The 22,754-nt window shown below is 40.5% G+C and overlaps 1 protein-coding gene across 5 annotated transcripts in view; it reads right to left on the reverse strand.

The window, feature by feature from the left end:
* The window catches only part of Nebl (nebulette), a 351,844-nt gene that overhangs the window by 39,408 nt on the left and 289,682 nt on the right, over window positions 1-22,754 (reverse strand). For 3 of the 5 annotated variants that reach the window (XM_087590869.1, NM_001389243.1, XM_087590870.1), the window contains 8 exon segments: window positions 22,290-22,397; window positions 17,289-17,399; window positions 13,723-13,833; window positions 10,237-10,347; window positions 6,459-6,569; window positions 6,234-6,344; window positions 4,175-4,279; window positions 2,193-2,285 (listed from right to left, as the gene is read on the reverse strand). The exons of the other annotated variants lie outside the window; for them this stretch is intronic. In XM_087590869.1, coding sequence (XP_087446995.1) covers window positions 2,193-2,285; window positions 4,175-4,279; window positions 6,234-6,344; window positions 6,459-6,569; window positions 10,237-10,347; window positions 13,723-13,833; window positions 17,289-17,399; window positions 22,290-22,397 — 861 coding nt within the window. 5 annotated transcript variants of the gene reach the window in all.

Raw genomic sequence — 22,754 nt, forward strand, 5'->3', positions numbered from 1 at the left:
TGTAGGCACTCTAGTTCTGGATTCTCAGTTAGGTAGCAGGCCACCACATACTCCCCTGCTGTTCAATAGCGCACAATCATGTGTCGTCCCCCATGATGGACTGTAGCCCCTCAAACCATGAACCATAATAATCTTTCCTCCTTTAAGTAGCTTACTGTCAGGTATTTGGTCACACCATGGAAAAAGGTGCCCTGTATCCTCACATTCATTCTACCTGTTTAGAGGAAAATCACCTGGAAAAATGATACTACTGGGGGTATAAAACAAACCAGCAAGGCCATGCTTTGTAGGTGGTATTTTATAACTAAAACAGAGAAGATTAGAATCCAGGCAAAGAGAACAAGAAGTACACATGGAAATGTAGCCAAGGTTTAAATCTACAAGATTTTTAGAATCCCTCGATAATGCTTAAAATGATTAAAGCTGAAGTCTAGGCTGGCATAAAAAACACTGGTCTCTCAGATATCAGCTGACTTAGTGTCTGTGGATTTCACATGAGTAAAGGTGCCAGGATCAACGCAGACCCAAAATAGTTAATGCAAAGTTCACTGAGACAGGTTTGCTCTAAATGAAATTCAAAAACAGATCTTAGCGCACAAAGCTAATAGGAAAAAGGCTTGTCCTCAGAGGTGGAAAATGTCGGACGCTTAAATGTTAGTGAATCACCTCCTCGTTTGACAGATCAGGCTAATCTTAAAAGGCCAAGTTTCCATTTGAATATTAAGCAGAGGGTTAAGGCCCAACCTCAGAAATTCAGAGCTACACATTTCTTGATTGCTGGAAAAGACCAGGGGAGGAAAGATGTTATACTGTACTGTTTTGTGTGATTTTGTTCAGGTAAAAAGCCCAACACAATTAAAAATGAACACTTTTGCTTCTCAAGACACTATAAAATAACAGCCATTTCCCTGTAGGAAGATGACTAGATGCCTGACTCACTACAGAACACTTACAGCTGATGTTTACATCCACAGATACATGCCAAACGCTGCCACTGCAAAGGGAAGGAATGTAACATTTTACACTTCTTTCCCAAACTAACTTCTCTTGTCAGATTCAAGTGGCACACCATTCAGATTCCCATAAAACGGAACAAAATGTCACCTACTCTAATCCAGGCCTTAGCCACCAAGTCGTCTTTCCTAGATTCTACCTCAAAACAGAGCTTCCTCCACGGTCTGACTGTACTAGCATTCTGCACAATTTTTATAATTGTGTATTAAGGTAAACATCAGCTCGCCCTTCCTGGAATTCTAACAAAAACTACCGCCCAGTCACATGCTCTGGACACCACCTAACACTGAATTAGCACTGACGCATGTCCTGAGAGCAGTTTTCTTTGGTTGGCTTACAGGAAAGGTCTAAAAGGTGGTGTGTCCGAGACGAGGTAAAGAGACGAATCACGGAAGAAATGTTAAGGAAAGGGGCATTTTTCACATCCATAACAAGAAACTAAATATATGAATAGACGCAGATGAACCCCACTCCTGAAGGAACAATAATTATCTATTGTTCATGCCAAGCAATAAGTGGAATACATTTTTCCTATAGCATTAAACGCCTCTCCTACCATTCCCCACAGTCAAAAGCGCCATAGCACAAGACCTTTTTATAACTTTTACTCAACTGATGCGTTTTCCTTGGCTGAGTAAAGTGAACAGGAAATAAGGTCAGAAAACAGAAATACTGGCACAGAGCTGTGTCAGGAAAAGGCTCAGAAATGTGACTGACACAGGAAAAGGGAGTTGGTGCTACCTTCAAAAAACAAATCTGTACCTTTTCCTCAGCTACCAAAGAGATGTGCAAAGCTCTTTGATCATTTCATCGGGATAGAATTCCTTTGCTCCAAGAGATGGGACAATATTCTGCATACCCTTTCTCTCTAAAATAGAACACAGCTAAAATTCTGTTCCAAAAGATGAACCATAATCCTAGAGTCTATTAAAATGGCCTATGTCTTCTTCGCTCTGCTCTAAGTGAAGGGAAATGGAGCTCTAGGTTCAAAGGAAACAAAACTGATGTTTTCTCTCTGGAAATTTTGATGACTTTGATGACTGATGACATTGATGACATCATCTTTCAGGAAAGTGAAGAATTAAAGATAAAAAGCAACCCATTGAGAACTACTAAAACTAAAACTGCTCATGTAGCCCCCGTCTCTCTCAGAAAGGGTAGTGCTGTGGAGAACTTACTGAACTAATATTGTGCTGGTTTTTCTTCACTCGTTCAATCTCTGGAGTATTCCTTACGGCTGTGCCAGCTCTTACTTCCTCCTTATAAGATACCTTCACAGTGAGGAAAAGAAAACAGGAATTGTAAGCTTATTAAGAATCAAGTCCTAGATCTGCCTGTTACAAAAGCAAGACTGTTCTTCAGGTTTTATAGTAGTGTGAATACGGGTCTCATTTGTGACTAGCAATATTACACAAGTCAAGGAAATAGTCCATTATAATAATAAATGCTGACTTTTGGTTTCAGATCTCATAACTTCTTAGCCCACTTCTTACTTGTTCTAAGGCATAATGAGTGCCTTAGTGGGGGCAGATTATTATTTCTTATTATATTTATTATAAAAATAAAAATTGGCTATCTCCAATTTCCTGCTTCAAACAGATATATATGGCACATGCACATTTGAGAAAAAAGTCAAAGCACATATTAAAGAAATTCACTCAGCATCTAGCATCTAACATTTAACCCCAAACAAGTGAGGTTTCACACCACTGCTAATTTTCCAAATACAAAGATCCCTCACGGTCTCCTAGGAAAATACTATCATCAGTATCTGCCTTGACTCACTTATTTTTCTCGCCTTCTCCTTTCTCTCCACCCCTGACATCTACTTCCAAACAGAAAGAAAAAACGAAAGTTTGCCACAGATAAACAACAGCCCTAGAAAGTCACATGAGGGCAAAAAGATCCCATGTCAGACACTGGCTTCTCCAGTTAGCACTCCAGGAATCAGGAGGAGGATGTGGGGTGTAAGACTTGAGCTGAAAGGGATGAAACTCAGGAACATCAGGGATCTCAGGAGTCAGGAGCAGCCCTTTCTCTGACCCCTCAAGTGAGAACTGCCCATCTCTTGGCACAGTCTGGACCTTCTTAGGGCAATCCCTAACTTACCAGACAGCCTGTCTGCTCTAAGAGTGACTCAGCCAATTAATTAGGAAGAAGAGAGCATTTCAGGAGTCCTCAAACTTAATGGCATTTGTTCTCTGATTCCTTTTGACTGGACATGTGCTTAAGTGCTAAATGACTGAGATAATTCTACATTATAATATTTGACCGTATGGTCCATTTAATAATTTAATAACACAATTCAAGTTTATTCATTTATCGATTAGCAGAAGCCTACTTTTTTTTAAACAGTATACAGGCAACTCCTGTCCTTCAAAATAAAAACGAAAGTTCATGACTTGGTTTTGAACTAGTAAGTCTCTAGGTAAGTCATCCATCCAAATTAAGTAAAAATCAGGAGGAAAGCCCCTCCATGCATCTATCCTCAACCTTTCAATAAAATCAGCGTGGAAGATTTTCCTTGAGGTAAAATCCAGTCAACACTTGTCATTGATCTTAATACAAAATTTGGATTTAAAATTCTAAGACAATTCTAATGATTAAAATTTATGAGAATAATTAGTTTTATTTGGAAGAAATAAATCAGTCTGAAAATACAAGTAATAGAGGGAAAAAGCAGACAATGGGGAAAAGACACTCTTACAAAATATAACATTTTAGAATTGGTGGGTGGGAAGTTGTTGGGATATAGTTCCCAGAGCATTTGCCTAGCATGAACAAGGACCTAGATATAATCTCTAGAGCCACAAAAATAAATAAACAAGCAAACAAACAATACCATAATTTCAACTATGAAAAAAAATACAAACTGGGGATTCCCCAACCAAGATATCTGAAATTCAGGCTCTCTGACAGCTAGCAATTGACGTGTCTGTCTCCTGTGGTGTGTTTCAGTCATAGCACAAATGCACTAAAAATAACACACGGTGTTATCTTAGGCTGTGTGCATAAAGGGTATATGAAGCATAAGTGACTTTTATGCTTCGACCTTCAACTCCTCCCTGCTATAGTTTATTATATCCATGCAAATATTCCAAAATCCAAACAAAGTCTCAAATATGTCTAGTCCCAAGCTCTTCACAGGGGCGCTACTCACATTGCTAATGTTTTGCTGTGTCGTCTTGATTCTCTGAATCTCGGGAGTGACTGCCACAGTGGAATAGTTGGAGAGCATCTTCTCAGCTTCATCTTTATACTTTTTCTAAAATTATAAAATGATTGCAGATTGAAAGCTCTGTGTGCTGGGAGGAGAGAGGGATATGACACTACATCCAACTCTACCACACACTGTTGCAACTCATGATTCAAGATTCAAAGTAGCTGTTAACACAGCCATTAAAGTCAAGGATGTTGGTTAAAAAAAAAGTCCGTCCCAGCAGCTGTTGCCAAGTTCATTGTCTTCATGCAGCATGGGGGATGAGGGACAGAAAAGCATGACCTTTAAGAGTGTGCTAACTCAGGGTTGGGGATTTAGCTCAGTGGTAGAGCACTTGCCTAGCAAGCGCAAGGCCCTGGGTTCGGTCCGCAGCTCCGAAGGAAAAAAAAAAAAAAAAAAAAAAAAGAGTGTGCTAACTGTTGCACATGCCTAGGTAACTGAGGAGCAGACAGGTCCCTACACTTGCCACTTGGGTTTAACCAGAATTTGAACAATTGTGCTCAATGTGGGTTGAAATTATTTCCATCATAAATTCCGTTGATCAAATTTAATGCCCTGCTTCTAGAACAATTTCATGTTTCTTGTACTCCTCTGTTACATTTTCTACTGGGATGTACTTCTCAGGTAACTTTATAGCAAAGATGTCATAAAATAATGTATATGTCCTCTTTAAATCAGATTTTACAGGCAACTTATACCTCTATAAATATTTTCTATTGAGGTATTATCTTTCTCACATTTACTTTTTCAAAAGAAGTGGTACATGTCTTTCCTTCACTGTTATTGCCTACTGGATTCCTCTTCCCCCTCCCCATCTGACCCTTCTTTCTTCTACAGATGGTCAACCTTTCAGTCCTCACTGTCTATCTCTCTGTCTCTCTCTGTCTCTCTGTCTCTCTCTCTGTCTCTCTCTCTCTCTGTGTGTGTGTGTGTGTGTGTGTGTGTGTGTGTGAGAGAGAGAGAGAGAGAGAGAGAGAGAGAGAGAGAGAGGGTGTGCATGCATATTTAAATCCAGATTCTTAGCCTAGTAAGGGCACCAATGGAAGGGGAAGCCCTTGGTCCTGCCAAGACTGAACCCCCAGTGAATGTGATTGTTGGGGAGAGGGCAGTAATGGGGAGAGGATGGGGAGGGGAACACCCATATAGAAGGGGAGGGAGAGGGGTTAGGGGGATGTTTGCCTGGAAATTGGGAAAGGGAATAACAATTGAAATGTAAATAAGAAATACCCAATTTAATAAAGATGGAGGAAAAAAAGATGTGGAAATTTAAAGTACTCTTAAAACATCACTTTGTACATTATTGCATTACTTGTTTTTAATTTATGGTTTGACTAAATGAAAAATTTTGCAAAAGTAAAAGCAAGGGTATCCATATTGCTACTCAATAAAACATTTCAACCTCAAAAAAAAATTTTAAAAATTTAAAAAAATCCAGATTCTTCACATGTGAAAAAACATGAAAAAATTATCTTTTTAATAACCTTTTTTCAAACCCAGTTTTTTTTAATTTTTGGAGACTATGTGACAGGTATATTTGGCAAATAAGTTTTTCTAAGAACATTTAGCTCTTCTAATTTTTAGCTAACATTAATTATCAAGTGATGATATAATCTTTACTACTTTATTTTATTGACAGCTATTTAAAGTAGTATTCATTGTGAAATGGACATAAAATGTCTTAGAGCTATACTTCTATTGTATGGACAAAGACTGTTTCAAGAAATGTATGCAATAAAGTTAAAAAAATAAAAATAAATTCAAAATGTTCTTTGGTCTCAGAAAAAAAGAACCATGTGGACTTTGGCAGGTCATAGAAGCAACTAAATTGTATCTACAGCCACTGTCCTAATTAGTAATGCAAGTCATGTTTGATCATTGAGGTCTTAATAGAAATGCTCTAACTTTGAAGGCAATGTCTTTAGAAAAACTTCAGTCAACGATTCTGGAAGCAGGCGGTGACAAGGTTACATTGCTGCAAGCATCTCCATCCTCTACCAACCTGGCTGTAGATTTCAGACGCCCTCTTGGCTCGAAGCATGTCCGGGATATCCACGTTTACTTGCATTCCTTTCCCCTTAATTTCATTCTCCAAGTCTTTCCTATATTGCTTCTAAAGGAACAGAAAATAATCTCAGGTTATTGTTATTTATGTGTTTTAACAGCAAGATGACATTCACACCCTTCCAGAACCTTCCCCGAGACTTTGTGTTCACACTGTCCTTACCTGGCTGGCCATCTCAGATGCCCTCTTAGCTCTCTGAACATCCAGCGTGTCTGTGCTGACCTGCATTCCTTTCCCTTTAATTTCTGTCTCCAGATCTCTTTTATAGTCTTTCTGTAGAAAATGAAACACACAGGGCTCTGCAGTCATTTCAGAAAGCATGATATCATCTTGGCATCAGGGACTATACATTATGAAATTAAATTAGACCTTATTCTTTTATTTCTTTATAACAAGACAGAAGTATGACATCCAGTAATATATTTATATAGAACCAGGAGTTTTTGTCTACTAAGCTGCATTTTTAAAAAAAGCACAGAACTAGATTGGGGAAATTTTTGTATTCCAATTGTAAATGTGAAAATGTATTGATGACGATATATAATTTGGTTGGTCACTATCAATATTGACTATAGAATTGTTGTTCTCAATTATTGCAACTTACTACACTTCTAAACTACTAGGTTTAAATAGGGTCTCTGGACCCTATAAGGCTTAAATAAATCATTCTACCACAACCCTGGGTCTATGTCGTTAGTTCAGGGATGGTGTGCTCTTTCTTTACCATGGAGAATATCAGAAGAGCCTTTCTTTTTCTTCCTGGATATGAATAATGACAGATACACCCTGTTTGGAAACTATCAGGAAGGAAAACTGAACCATATGACCCTTAAATGATGTATAACCTTTAAGAATAACTGGGTACTTTCTGGAAAAGGTGTCACTAGGCAACTTCATCATTGTATGAACGAAATACCTCCAAACTTGGATGGTTTAAAACAGTACATGATAACGGCTTCGATCCAACAGGTGTACTGAGAGCCTCTGTCAGAGTTCACTTCCCTAATGCCACATTGGCTATAGAAAGTCACATAGTTAAGCTCACAGATATAGTGCAAGTTTGAATATTGGAGGATGCTAGCCTAATCGCATTGACATTATTTTTAAGCTCAGCTTGGGATATTAAAAATTAATAGCAAAATCCCAAACTTTAGTGGCAAAGGATTTGAGAGCCTATCACTTTGGCAAGATGGACCATGAGTAACTAAGATCATGCAAATGAGTTACATAGAATATAAAGATAACGGCAGCTCCAGAACTTCTCCCGGGCCACAAAACACAGCTGACCCCTCCAGGCCTGTTTATCCCTCGCCTTTTACTCAATCCATATTTCTTGCTCTGGAAGGATGCTTTCAGTTGAAGTGAGCAGTCATTGCAATGATAATTTCAAAAGCTCCTAGCCCAGGATCCCCACTCTGTTGCATTACACTCTAATCTGCTAAAGTGAAACTCGATGCAGAAAGGTTCACAGGAGTAGAGCTATTGTGGTAAAACAAAACCAAGCAAAACTGCACATTAAGTGGGCGAGAACTGAGACAGAGTCCAGGTTAAAAGTTTACTGTAGCTGTTGAAATCATGCTATGCTCTACTTTAAACCACTCCGCATTGCATAAAACTGGCTTTTAAGGCTCCGCCTTGCCCTCAGACATTCCATTACACAAGAAGCTTCTGACTCCGGACTGTGGCCCTTGGGTGGTCCTCAAAACAGCGTCCTCTATAAGGCACCTCTCATCTAGCACACACTGATCAATGGCTCCTTCCTACAACTAGAAAGGGAGCCAGATGAGAAGTGTAGCAGGAAGAATTGGAATTGTGAACACATGTGTGGGGTAAATTATAGCAGGAAAACTCAAAAATGTATGGGGTAGACCAGATAAAGCAAAGGTGTAATGGTCTCACCTGGACTTCACAAGTGATGGATGCCTAACCGTGTGACAGATTGGCTCCAATCAGCCTATAACTTCATACCTGGTATGTGTCGGTGATTAAGGACTCCCTGACCTGGCTCAGTCCTGGCTATGTGACACAGCTACCTAACTGCTTATTTATCTACCTGCTCACCCCGTCTAGATCTGAACCCAACAAACGGTTCCCTACTCCTGATCCATTCTCTACTTAAGAACCGGTTTTGCCTTTACACCTCTGACTTCTGCAGCTTTGCTCTTAAATCTGACTTCAACTCTCTCAGCATTACTACCAGCAGCTCTCTCTCTTCGCTGATCTGGTTCATTTTTCTCTATATAGACTGTCTTGGCCCACTTCTAAAACCTCTTGAATTTTGAACACTGCTGAAGCCTCTTTTACTTGAATTCATTCTTTAACACATGCACACATATTCATCCTTTAATGGTGTGTGTGTATACACATATGTATGTGTACATGTATTTATGTAGGTATACATTCTTACACAAGAACAAATGCATACATATACTGTGTGTGATGCAAGAGCATTAACAGTAATGAAGATTAGAATAAAGAACTTTCATTCATCTTGTCCAAGTTACCAAGGTCGGTGGATTTTATTACAAACTATAGTCATTGAAACTGCTTAAACTTTATGAATTTGTTATTCAATATATGCTGACATTGTAGAAAGATACAAACATGTTCATGTGTGTTCATAATGTAGCTCACTCATGACAGCACCAGTCCTGGCAACAAATATGGTGCCTTAGTTTGGAGTGGGGAAACGTAAATGGATTTAGAATAGTGTAACAGGGTGTAGTTGTGAGCAGAATCAGAGTGACATCTAAGACTTGTGTGGTTCCATTTGAGGAGGCAGAAAAGAAATTAAAGGTTCTGATTTTGGCATGTCATGTTGAGATCTTACTACACATGGAGACAATGGATGTTTCAGTGGACATAGTCACATCTAGGTTATAAATCACACAGTGTTTCTAAAGGAGCTAGGCAAAGTATAGAATAAAGTAATGAAAAATCTGTAATAGTAAATTAATATAAAGCAAAGGAAAGCATACAGCATTCAAGGTTTACTTAACTCTCTGTACATACAAGATCATGTCTGTCTACATATCATACATACAGATCCAGAAGTCTCTACAATGGCCAATTACACTATAAGGGTCACGGTAGCTCCCAGAGTAGCCCCCGTGAAGCCCTACCACCAAACCTTGAGAAAAGCAAGTCACTCTCCTGAATCTGCACCTTAGCTTTCTATATTACTCTTACAAAATGTAACACTACCAAACTCCAGTGACTTGTTCATACTCCAAAATCATGGTGGGAGGTTTGGGAAGCATGGTGCCTAATCTTGGGTATCTCCCCAGAAAAATGCACATATGGTCTGATCTCTACAGCTCTGTTATGCCTACATCTCCATGTATGCATGAAAAGAAAGTGGCACTGAATGAATATATAGGGTCAATCAAGATATCTTAACCCAAAAGCTGACTCTAGAAACCTCAAGCATCGGATATAAAGTGAGCAAAGGGTGTCTTCTAAACACACAATCACACAGAATCAAAGACTATACTCAAATTAAAACCTCTACATGTGGCCTTTATATTTTCCTCAAAACATTGGCAACACAAATATTCCAAGCAGAATATGAGCTATCCTAGAGAAAATGCCCTACAAAAGCATTTATCATACCCTAGATTAATGTTAAATGTGTTGTATTACAGGAGTAATGTGTATCAGGGTGTGTCCCTGCATATGTGTGTGTGTGTGTGTGTGTGTGTGTGTGTGTGTGTGTTCTATTAAAATGGCTTTTTCTAAGTTTCCTTTGATGGATTTAAAGGCCATGAGCTATGTGGAGACTATAAATTTTCAGATAAACATCATGATTTGAAGTGATTTCCATTCCAAACATCAGCACCACCCACGGAGCCTGCGAGGTTCCATGCATGCATGCAGTGGCGGCATGATTGCTGAGTACAAACATTGGAGTTTCAGGGTCTGGGTGGCCCTCTCCACTCACCTCACTGGCTATCTTGGCAGCTCTTTTGACTCGCTGTATTTCAAGGGTATCAGCGTCAATTTGCATCCCCTTCCCTTTAATTTCCAACTCCAGGTCCTTTTTGTATTCTTTCTATAAAAGCAACATTCAGCAGAATTTAGTCACTCTGCGGACAACATACACTTTTGCATTCAATGAAATCAAAACAAACGAACAAGCAAACAACCTAAACGAACATTTTTAAGTGACCAAGAGAGGGCTGTGAGATGGCTCAGTGGATAAAGTACTTGTCATATTAGCCGTAGGGTTGAAGTTCAAATCCTCAGAAGCCACGTACCCTCCACCAGACACATCAGTGAGCTCTGGGTTCAGCGGAGACCCTCAGTTAATAAAGGAGAGAACAATAAAAAAAGATATGCAACACTAACAACCTCTGGCCACATGCCACACCCATGTGCACCCACACATATGGAAACATACATGAATGCGCACACACACACACACACACACACACACACACACACACACACACACACGAAGAAAAGGAAGAAGGTAAGTGACCCACGTCCAAGAGAATGTGATGCTTACTGCTATGCATGCACACTCAGAACTAAGCATGTCAGGGAGAATACAAAATTAGAACCACTGTTCTCACTGGAGATGCTTTTATACTGTTAAAAAGGCATTCGTCCAGTGGGAGTCTTCATGGAGGGCAGTCTTGGAGACTGGGAGACAGGCAAAAGGATACAGATGGGTTCATGCTCTAGGAAGAAGACTAGGGATGAGGCCAGCACACTCAGCAGCCAAGCTATGTGATACTACAGATGATTCCTACCGAGCCTTCGTGTCTGTGAAATGGGGGGATAAGCATGGAGGGCTCCGTGCAACATCCACAGTGAGGAAAAGCAGGCAGGGAGAGAGAGCCCAGCATCAGTGGACTTAGAAAAAGAGGGATGGCTTTGTTCCTGTATGGTCTCCCTGTCTCTTTTGTTGTCCTAAGGCTTGGTTTGCTGGTATTCCCATATCCATCTTACCACTTGATGTTCAACGGGCCCTGCCACGGTAAGTTGACAGTGAACTTTACAGGTATAATTGACAAATGATAACAAGATTGACCCCTCGAATGAGGGCTGGCTACACTGGTGCAACTAAAGAAGATTGCTCCTACTAGCCGTCTTCCCTGTTGCCATATGAATTTCAAGATTGTTTTTCTGTTTCTGTGAAGAATGCAAACAGAAACATTTTGCCTTCTTTGCCTGTGCACACCCCTTTTATCTCCTGCTCTTATCTTACTGTTCTGGCAAAATTCTCGGCACTGTATAGAACTGGAGAGGAGTTAGTGGCTAGCTATCTTGCCCTGGTTTTAATAGAATTGCTTTGAGGTTTTCTACATTTAGCAGAAATACTACGGATTTGACATATATAACAGCCTTTATAATATTGAGGTATGTTTTCTCCAATCCTATCGTCTCTAAAACTTTTGTTATGGAGGGATGTTAGATTTTGTCAAAAGAATTTTCTCTGTGTATTAAGATGATCAAGTCTTTAGAAGTCCATTGACCTGTTTTTATACATTTGTCAATTTGCATATGTTAAGCAATCCTCGCATCTCTGGGATAAGGCCAACTCGGTCATGGTGAATGATATTTTCATGTGCGCCTGCACTCAGTTTGTTGTGATATCTCCCTATCATCTTTGATTTTAATCAGTTTGAATCTTCTCTTTCTTTTAGGCAATTTGTCTAAGGTTTGCCAATCTCATTTAGCTTGGTGCGTGTAATTGGTGCTCTGTATTGGCATGGTTGTATATTCGTCTCTAGTTCTGTAATTTCTGCCCTGGTTTCAGTTACTTGTCCCATTTACTGCTTCAGTTTGATTTGCTTTTGTTTTTCCAAACCCTTTAAGCATGTTATTAAGTTAACTATTTGAAGTCCATCTCATTTTTAATTTAAGTACTCAGAACTTTTCCTTCTTAAGACTTTGTTTTTCATTGTATCCTAGAGATTTTAGTTATGTTTTTATTTTTATTTAATTCTAAGATTTTTTTAATTTTCTCCTTAATTTCCTCAATGGTTTAAATACTTGACAATTAAGTAGTTTAATTTCTATGGGTTTGTATGTCTTCTCATTATTTATCTTTTTGTATTTATTTTTTAATATTTTCATTATTTATTGATCGAGTTTTTCTTGATTGTGGTCAGATAGAATACATGGACTTAATTTGATTTTCCTAAATTCATTAAGACTTGCTTTGTGTATTAAGATATTGCCTGTTTTAAAGAAACTTTGGTAGCATACTAAGGTGGGACAATGTGTGCTCTGTAGTGTTTGGGTAGAATGTTCTGTGAGTACACTGTTGGTTCATGTGGCCTATGACATCACTTAGCTCCAGTGTTTCTCTGCTTACTTTCTGTCCGTGGGTGAAAGTACAGGTTAAAGTCAACTACTGTATTGGGGTCAATCTGTGGCTTAATGCCTAGTGGTGTTTGCTTTATGAAATTGTGTGCAGCCAATTTTAGTGGACTTAGGTTTAGAATCAATATCCTCTTGGTAGATTGAAATGAAGTGGCCTGCTTTGTCTCCTCTAATTAGTTCTGGCTTGAGTCCTTTGTGTTAGTTCTGTGCCTCTTATTTCCTGGTCCCATTTGCTTAGAATATTTCTATCTTTCACTCTAAGGGTGTATCTAGCCAAGAAAGTGGGGTTTCTTTCTTGTAGAAAACAAAAGAGTAGACGCTGTTTTCTAACTCCGTGGGCCAATCTTTGTCTTTGGATTGGGGAATTGAATCAGAGCGGACAGGCCTGAAGCAGGAGAGGTGGGGTTTCTCGCCACGTGTTGAAGGCCATATTGGTCAGGCACCTATAGAAAGGTTCTTAGGCCAGAGTGGGCAGGGCCTAAGCAGAGGAAGCCCAATGTGTGCCGAATGCCTGAATTGAGGTGTGCAGGTGCATGTGAAGCTTTTGAACCACCGGAGAGTGTCAAAGCCACCATAGGATCCCAAAATAACGACACTAGAAGGAACAGGAGACTGAAGCAGGGCATTTCATTTCTTCTTATAAAGTTCATATAAAATGAGAAGCAACCGCTACTCTCACTCCACACAGAGGTTTAACTTCTTGTGGTTACATGAAGACTAGAAATGTGTGTTACTTAAAGAGCAAGTCAACACAAGCTGCTCAGCTGCGCTCCTGCCAGGACCCAAGGCCACACCTGCCTCGTCCCCGCCACACACACATCCACCCCTTTATTTGCTTCTAAACAACCAGATCAAATCTCATAGGAATATTTTGCCTGTGATACAAATTTCTCTTAAATGACTACTTTTTCCCTCGCAGCATATAGAAAGATTGTGAAGATGAAATTATCTTTAATCTGCTCTCTGGGAAACACCTAAGACATGACTTTATCACCGTCTACACATGAGAAGCGTCATACAGAACCTTTGGGAAAGTTACATCGGCGAAGAAAGAAAATGTTCTCATTCCAAGCTGCTAAAGGAATCCACTCACCTCGCTGGCCATTTCGGATGCTCGCTTTGCTCTCTGAATATCAAGAACTTCTGAACTAAGTTCCATTCCTTTCCCTTTTATTTCATTTTCCAAATCTTTTTTATATTCTTTCTATAAGACAAGAATAGAACATTTCATTTGAAGAGTTCTCCACAACTATTTTAAGTTATAGACCAGTTTACCTGTCTTCTAGAGACCACAGACAGGAGGAAATATTGCTAGGAAGGAAAAATTAGATGCTGAAATTCTTGCCAATTTCCCATAGACATTTCATTTTCTCCTCTATCAAACTCAAAGCACCATCCGTGTTACCAGTGTTTCACTCTTTCTCCCAATATCTTTTGACATCATACTGAACTTCTCTAAAATGGTATCTTCTCTTTAAGGGTTGGAGAGAATCTTAATACATACGCTTCTTATTATCTGAAGTGATTTTAAAGATATCTATTTGATGTGAATTTCCAAAAGAATGTATTAAAGAGTTTGCTGTAGCCAGAGGTGTTTTAAAATTTGTATTTGAGTCAAAGATCTGTTTTTTAAAAAGCAAATAATTTTCTTGAAATGGATAAGAGACTTTGAATATCTATCTTAATATCATTTTTTTTAATTTTTTAGATGTATCCTAGGCTGGCCTGGAAATCACCAGACAGTGCTGGGATTATAGGAACGTATTTCCACACTTATTTCATGAGGTGCAGGGATGGAACCCAGGGGGCTTCATGCATGCTAGGCAAGCACTCTGCCAGCTGAGCTGTATCCCAAACTTTGATACCACGTTTTAAGTAAACTCAGTGGTTTTACCCAGACTCTGCATTCTCTACTGAGAAATTGCCTATTTCCTTATTTATTTGCACTGTAAAATTCCATCAAACCAAGTTTCATTTTATGACTATTTTGCTAATTGAAAAATATAGCAAATATTAAGAAATCCTGTTCCTGTTATTTCTGGAGTTAATCACACACACACACACACACACACACACACACACACACACACACCCCATCCTGTATCATTACATTAGTCTGGCTTCTGACCAAACAATAGCTTTAGGAGACATTGTCAAGCCTGCCTGTGATTTTAGACACAGCTCTCAGTCAAATGACCTTGATGAAAGTCACAACCTTTCTACTAATTTGGTCATGTGACCTTTAGGAGGCCTTTGAGTAACTCAGTCTCCATTTCCATCTTGGAAAAAGGAAATAAAATAAATGTCCTATTAATACCAAAGGGCAATGGAGGAAAGTCGGGCAAAATATTGGAGCAGCCAAAGGCCTTAATAAAACATACATCTTAAACTATAAAATAATACTTGGGAGACTTTACATGGCAATATAGAATGGTAAAGTAAGGAGTATAGAATCCATTACAGCTAAGGACTTGCATGTAAAAATTTCTAATTATATAAAGGAACCAAGTGAATTTTTCAACTAGCTATTTCCGTGTAACTAACTAAAAGATTAGCCATAGCCATTGTGAATGAAATACTTCTGTCCCTCCCAAAATCTGTATGTTGAAGCCCCAGCTCCCGTGAGAAGTATTTGGGTTTTTATGGGGATATTAAGGTAGGTAGGGTCCATGCTGAGATTAAAGGCTCCACAGAAAAAGAGACTAGCATTCCTCTTTCTGCTGTGGTGACACAGAAAGCAGCCATCAGCGACCAGGAGCAGGACTCGCACCTGGAGCCAAATCCACCTTGACTTGGGGCTTCTTGGTTTTCAGAACCAGGAGAATTGTCTGATTTAGAACCACTCGGTTTACAGTATTTCCTTATAATAGTCCCAAGCTGCCTGTTCCAGTGAACCGATTTGTGGGCCTTTTCCTATCCTGTTCAGACATTCAGAAACCTAAGTTCAAAATGTTATCGATTAAATCTTGCTACTTTAGTTATAAGAAACTCATGGCATCCGTTGCTCTGAATACTTCCTTTGAAAGAGTTAGGGTCGTATTTTCCCCTCTTAGGAAAGAAGAGAGGAATTAAAGGGAAGAGTCGAGGACCACGCTCACTTTGTCACCCGTATGCCAGTGACTGGAAGACACTGCTTTAACAAGCACACCGCAGTGCCAGGACATTGATCTCAGCTTCAAAGAAAGTTTACGTAAATAAGAAGTGACCAAAGGGGGCAACGGAATCCACATAGAAGCTATACTGCTATTGCAAGAAATGACAGTAACTTCTGATGTTACATAAGCAGGCAATGCCAACTGTCATTTGCTTATTAAAAGTGCACGATTAAAAGTTCCATCTCTAGCTGGAACTCATGGTTCAACTCATTCCACTAGTTTAGGATATTTCTTTCAGAGGAGTCATTTCTTCGACTCAAAAATTTAGAAAAAGACTTCAGTTTTCTTTTCATGGGTGTGTTCTCCTCGCGCGCTCTATTCTAGGTTTCATTTAATTCATTTAATGGACACCTCACAGTAGAGTTAGCTTTGGGCCACTTGGGGGAAATGGATTGAGTTTTTAAAGTGTTGAAGTGCAAGTACCATGTTTTGATTTATTAAAGTTTAGATCTTTAATATTCAACAAATTCAATGTATTAATGTGAACCAAATTTTAATTAAATTATCAAGAAAACTTCTATGGAGATAAAAGCAAAAAAAAAAAAAGTAATGAGTTATTCTGCTCCATATGTCTATAACTTTTCTCTAGATAAAAAGAAAGAACTTTTGATAAATCATACATTCAGACTTTCCCATGTGAGTAGCTCACTTCTGATGTCAAATGCTACAGGGAAACTGCCCAGAAAGCTAGAGATGACTCAGCAGTTAAGAATCATGCTGTTCATCCAGATGACATGAGCTAGGTGTCCAGTTTGGGTGGCTCACCACTTCAGGTCTAATACTTTCTTCTGGCCTCTGTAGACACTGCACACACACACACACACACACACACACACACACACACACACACACACAAATCATGTTCACATAATTAAAAATTAAGATTAAAAATTTTTAAAGTAAAGCTGGCGTAGAATATGCTTTATGACAACTAAAAAAAAAAAAAAAATCAAGCTTTCAAGAAAGTGGTTTTCTCAGCCAGGCAGCAGTAATCCTAGCCTGTAATCCTAGCACTCCAGAGGCAGCTTCTGTGAGTTCAAGGCCAGCCTGGTCTAAACACTCTGTTTTATGACGTACAGAGCTGTGGATACATAGAGAAATGGAGAGAGAGAGAGAAAGAGAGAGAGAGAGAGAGAGAGAGAAAGAGAGAGAGAATCAATATTCTGTTTGACATTTTTTGTAAAACAAAAACAAACAAACAAACAAAAACAGCTGGTATGAAGCTACAGAGCCCATTCCTCACAGACCTTCTAAGCTATAACCACAATGAGAAAGCAGAAAATCCGGAAAATCTGGATTATTTCTTCCTTCACCAGTAAATAGTCCTCTTAACATACACTTCCCTATGTTGAGAAAATGCAAGGCTCTCTCAGTAAGGGCCAGAATAAAGAGTCCACATCTCAAATAAATGCAATTGGCAGAGAACTGCTAAGTAGGTGTTTCCAGAGTGACTTCTTCTGCTTCCCTCTTGGGTGACATCCAGTATAAACTCCCAAGGCCATACCTCCCTCATCAGGTTGCTGATGTGCTTCACGTGTAGAAATGCAGGAGTCTTGTCTAAATCCAGTGAGGATCTTCCTTTAATCTCCTTCTCAAAATCTTCTTTGTAAACTTTCTGTTGAATAAAGATCATATTCAATATAAGGAACCCTAGTGAATAAAAGGACCTGGTCAAACAGCTTCCTACACCCAAAACCCTTCACAGGGGCAGACACACCTGGAAAACCAGAGGAGACTACTCTCTGCCCACATTTCTGACTCTAGAGGAAAACACCTAGTACCATCTGGGCCCTCTATGCACAGGGGTCCTTTTAGATCCAGGTGCAGTCTGGACCACAGGGCTCCTGCAGCTTGACTGCCCCTATCTTCCTGTGCCCAGAGGCCCTATACAGTTTCCTCTTGGGCCACGAATGTGGGCAAAGGTGGGCAGAAGTGGTGGTCTCTCCTGCCCTGCAGTCTCAGGATTAGCCACACATCTGGGCGGTCAGCTCTCTCTCCCATGGGGTTTGGAGCAGGGAACTGTGGGCCAGGATCAGCAAGGTTTTGTTTTTGTTTTTGTTTTTGTTTTGTTTTGTTTGGTCTTTTTTTTTTGCAAACTTTTTTTCTATAATGAATTACTAAAATAATAAAGAAAACGGAGATGGTAAAATTACATGAAAAACCACCAGTTTTGTTCTGACAACAAATGCCTGCTCCCTTCTGGTTCCTGCCCACAGGGACAGCTGAAAGCCAGTGGACAGGAAAGACTACACATCTGAGAGCAGAACACTCTGTTCCCATAACTGGCTGAAAGAAAACAGGAAAACAGGTCTACAGCACTCCTGACATACAGGACGGTCAAGCCACTGTCAGAAATAGCAAAACAAGATAACACCAGAGACAATGTGATGGCAAGAGGCAAGCCCAGGAACCCAAGCCACAGAAACCAAGACTACATGGCATCAACAGAGCCCAATTCTCCCACCAAAGCAAACACTGAATATCCAAACACACTAGAAAAGAAAGATCTAGATTTAAAATCACATTCGATCATGATGATGGGGGACTTTAAGAAAGACATAAAGAACTCCCTTAGAGAAATGCAAGAAAACAAAAGTAAACAAGTAGAAGCCCTTAGAGAGGAAACACAAAACTCCATGAAAGAATTACAGGAAAACACAATCAAGCAGGTGAAGGATTTGAAAATGGAAATAGAAACAATAAAGAAAGCACAAAGGGAGACAACCCTGGATATAGAAAACCAAATGGTAAAGCCGAACACAAGGAGGCAAGTTACATCCTAAAAAAAGGAAGAACTAATCGTTTTGCAACAAAGGAAGGAAAAGAAGAGAAGAGGGAGGTTTGACTGGAACTACCTAGTGCACACCTGAAAGAACCAAAACCCCACGGTGTGCTCTGTGCAGAAAGACTTCTGTGCGAGGAAAAGCAAAGATCTTCCTGAGGACAGACTTAGAGATTCTTTTAGAAAGCACAGATTAACCCTATACCTGGTGGTGGACAGAAATGAGATACACATGATTAAAGGTCACGGAAAGGCACTAACAGCTTTCTTAGAAATCAGGCTTTTCCCATAGCAGGAATCTCATGGAATACAGTCTAGGCTCGTTTTAAAGGCTCAAAGCCAACTCTAAGACAGGTGGCTCTCTTCCGGTCTGCTTTGTTCTTTTTATACCCTAAGGTACTCTTTTAACATCATACTTTCTCTAACAATTTTTAGGTATTTATTTCTCTAGCCTTGAGAATATCAATCTGGCCCAATGAGATCCCTAAGGGAAGTCCTGACTCTCATCAAACTTTGCTGAGTGCCAGCAAAACTCAATAAAAACCTGGAGGGAAATAAAAGAAGTCTAATCATCAGTGGCTATAATTAAAGGGGCGCTTGTCTCACGGGTGGGAGGGAAAGAGCAAGCAGGGTGAAGAAAATGAGAGAGACTGACTGTCATGAGGGACGAGGAGCTAAAGTCCCACCTCTCCAAATGACCGCTCTCTGTAATTCAGAAACAGGGCCTGGAAATGCACTCACGGTGAGTGATGAGGTGGGTGCAGGTTTACTGCTGAGAGTAATGTTAAACAGTTTGTGCACAGAAGAATTAATATAATAACAAAAGCAGTATCATGAAGGCTTTTCAGCACGAGTCTCTAGTGAGAGTTTTGGTTTCTTTAGAAAACATAAACATACTATAAAGTGTGTTTTCATTTTAATCAGGTTGCCCACAGCAGCTGACTATGATTTTTCTCATGCTGTGTCTGGAGTGAGATTTTGCCAGCTGCAGATGGGTTTTGAGTGTGACGACGTTTCTGAAGATATGTAGATGCGAGAGCCCTGCTGGAAGGGGCCGGTTGGATTCTGGTGGTTGGATTCTGATGGTTGCAATTTGTCAAGCAGTAGTGCACAAAAAGAAAAGAGGAGGAAGAGGAAGAAGAAATTAGATATCCTGACAGCAAGAGTCAAACTAGCTCCAAGGAACAAGGATATCCTAATCATGAGGAAGTCATCTAAGGACACCCCTTGCCCCTTTATCCTTTTTCTCACCTACTTAGTGTTGGGGGTTGAAAGTGTGGAAGAAAAGAAAAACCCACCAAACAGCCATAAGTCCAGTTACACATCTCCAACTCCAGCTAAAGATGTCAGGAGAGAATAGCAAGGAGTCAACCAGCTAAGGAGGCATAAGGATGCTGTCAGGGTGCTCTGAGGAGTCTTGGAGGGATCACACAGAGGCCAAGGGGCAGCCATGGGGAGGTCATGCGGAGATCATGGGGAGATCATGGGGAGGTCATGGGGAGGTCATGCGGAGGTCATGGGGAGGTCATGTAGAGGTCATGGGGAGGTCATGGGGAAGTCATGGGAAGGTTGAGGAAACATGGTGGTGAGACACGGTGAGGCTGAGATGAAGTTATGGAGAGGCTGTGATGAAGCTGTGAGATCTTGGTAATGATAAGACTGAAGCCACCCTCCAGACGCTGGTTTCATTTAAAAATGGGCTGGGGTAATTTGTTCCCATCGTCCTTCAGCGAACATGGGTTTAACAGTTAAACTTCCTGAGAACTGTGAAAGTCCAAATCTCTCACTGGGCTATATAGGTCTGCAACAATGGTCAAGCATTTCCTACAAAATGGGGAGCTCCATTAAAGTCCAGGCAAGCTCACATACAAGGCAGCAGTACCACGGAAAACAACGGTGCGATGTAAGGATATCCCAAGATGCCCTCTATGCTGTTGTCTACACAGACCAATGCGATCCGGGATCATTTGTCCTCTTTCAGGAGAGCTTTTGTGGGCTTCCAAATTTGGACCAGGTTTAGCGGCTCTGCCAAGACAACTCACTCAGTCATCCAGCTACTGACTGTTCTTTATCAAACTCAATAAAAACGCCTTAAGAAGATAAGACTGCAAAGGATAAATCATGCCTCTCTCCTCTTTGGCGTACAGAAGAAATTAACCAAGTGTGGCCAGGGTGATTGTCTGAAGAAATCTCAACAAAGCAGATGGCAAACAAACGAAAAAAAAAAAAGTTAATACTAACCTATCTGACAGGACTGGTCAGTGCTTCTGTCCCTTAAAAGTAATACCCACTGGGGACCACAGACAGAGATGCTGACTGTAAATAAAACGGTGTGCCTGACGCCCTAAAGGAAAGAAAAGGAAGGAATCGCCTGGTCTGAGAAAACATAGTCTACAGATAATCCTACCTGCGACAGGATTATCTTCTCTTAGAAGAAAAGAAAACAAACTCAATACATTCAAGTACTCCCTGGAGGTGACAGGATCAGTTAAACAAACTTGAAGCAAAGAAAAGGAAGGAAGTATCATGACTGTGACCAGGTCCTAAAACCTTGGTGACATTTACCAGATACATAATTTTACTGTTGCTTTATCGTTTTACTGTTGCTTTGAGTGTATTATTATTATATGAATCATATTATCCTCTAGCCATTACCTTTAAGATTAAATGAGTTGTTGCAGGTGCGGCTTTTAGCAAGGTGTCAGGCACAAAATAAGCATATAAACTATTTAAATGTCGGTTCCATTACCACTGTAGTGGAAGGGGAAGAAAAACAACCAGGTCTTCATTTTAAAATTAGTTCTAGATACAATTTTGCATTGATAGTTTGAAAGTGTTGGCTATAATCCTGGTCATTCGGAAACTGTCAGTGTTTTTCCGTGAGTCGAGAACACTGAGGAGTGTATCTACCTGACAGCCCGAGCTGCTGGTCAGCAAAACTGGGAAGCAGACAAATTCAGTGCCCTTTGGCAAGAGGGTACGGATCTAGAACACAGGAACTGCCCTGCAGAGCTGTGCTGAGTCTGGAACAAGGTCCTTGAGCTTGTCCTACACAGCCATGCTGAGTCTAGTAGGGGGTCCTTGATCCTGCTCCCCCCAGAGCAATGCTGGGTCTATACCACAGGTCCCCCCAAGCCAGCCCCAGAGAGCAATGTTGGGTCTATACCACAGGTCCCCCCAAGCCAGCCCCAGAGAACAATGTTGGGTCTATACCACAGGTCCCCCCAAGCCAGCCCCAGAGAACAATGTTGGGTCTATACCACAGGTCCCCCCAAGCCAGCCCCAGAGAACAATGTTGGGTCTATACCACAGGTCCCCCCAAGCCAGCCCCAGAGAACAATGTTGGGTCTATACCACAGGTCCCCCCAAGCCAGCCCCAGAGAACAATGTTGGGTCTATACCACAGGTCCCCCCAAGCCAGCCCCAGAGAACAATGTTGGGTCTATACCACAGGTCCCCCCAAGCCAGCCCCAGAGAACAATGTTGGGTCTATACCACAGGTCCCCCCAAGCCAGCCCCAGAGAACAATGTTGGGTCTATACCACAGGTTCCCCCCAAGCCAGCCCCAGAGAACAATGTTGGGTCTATACCACAGGTCCCCAAGCCAGCCCCACAGAACAGCACTCTTATCTCTAGACCCCACTCATCACTGAGTGATTCTTTTCAAATGAGAAACCATCAAGTATCTACAGGACACTTGTGGTGACAAGCCCAGCACCCTACCTCGCTCTGCATCTTCTGAGCCTCCTTTGAAGACTGATATGATGGTGTCTCAACAAAGTCAAGCATGGTCTTCCCCTTATTCTTCTCATATTCTTCTCTGTATTTTACCTGTGTTGAAAAAAACACTAAAATCATATAAAAATAAGGGCTGTGTATAGCTCCGTGTCAGGGCACAGTCTTAGCAGGAAAAAGGTCTTGAGTTCAATTCCCAACAATAACAACAACAAACAAAAGCCCATGTAGCAGACAAAACACAATAAATGTACCCAGAATTAATCATCCTGTTTTGTGTTAATCAAGTTATTTGGCAATTTAGAGTGACGAGTGTGTTCCCCAGAGTCAGTGACATATAAGAAAAGCATATGGGCCAAACATAAAAATTTTTAAGAATAAAATTTTATGTTAGTCCAACCAAAAGGTATTCGGTGTTGTGGGACATTAACTAACGTATTCTATAGAGGACAA

This window comes from Rattus norvegicus, chromosome 17 (assembly GCF_021556685.1).
Source record: "Rattus norvegicus strain SHRSP/BbbUtx chromosome 17, alternate assembly SHRSP_T2T, whole genome shotgun sequence".
Classification (NCBI taxonomy): Eukaryota; Metazoa; Chordata; class Mammalia; order Rodentia; family Muridae; genus Rattus; species Rattus norvegicus.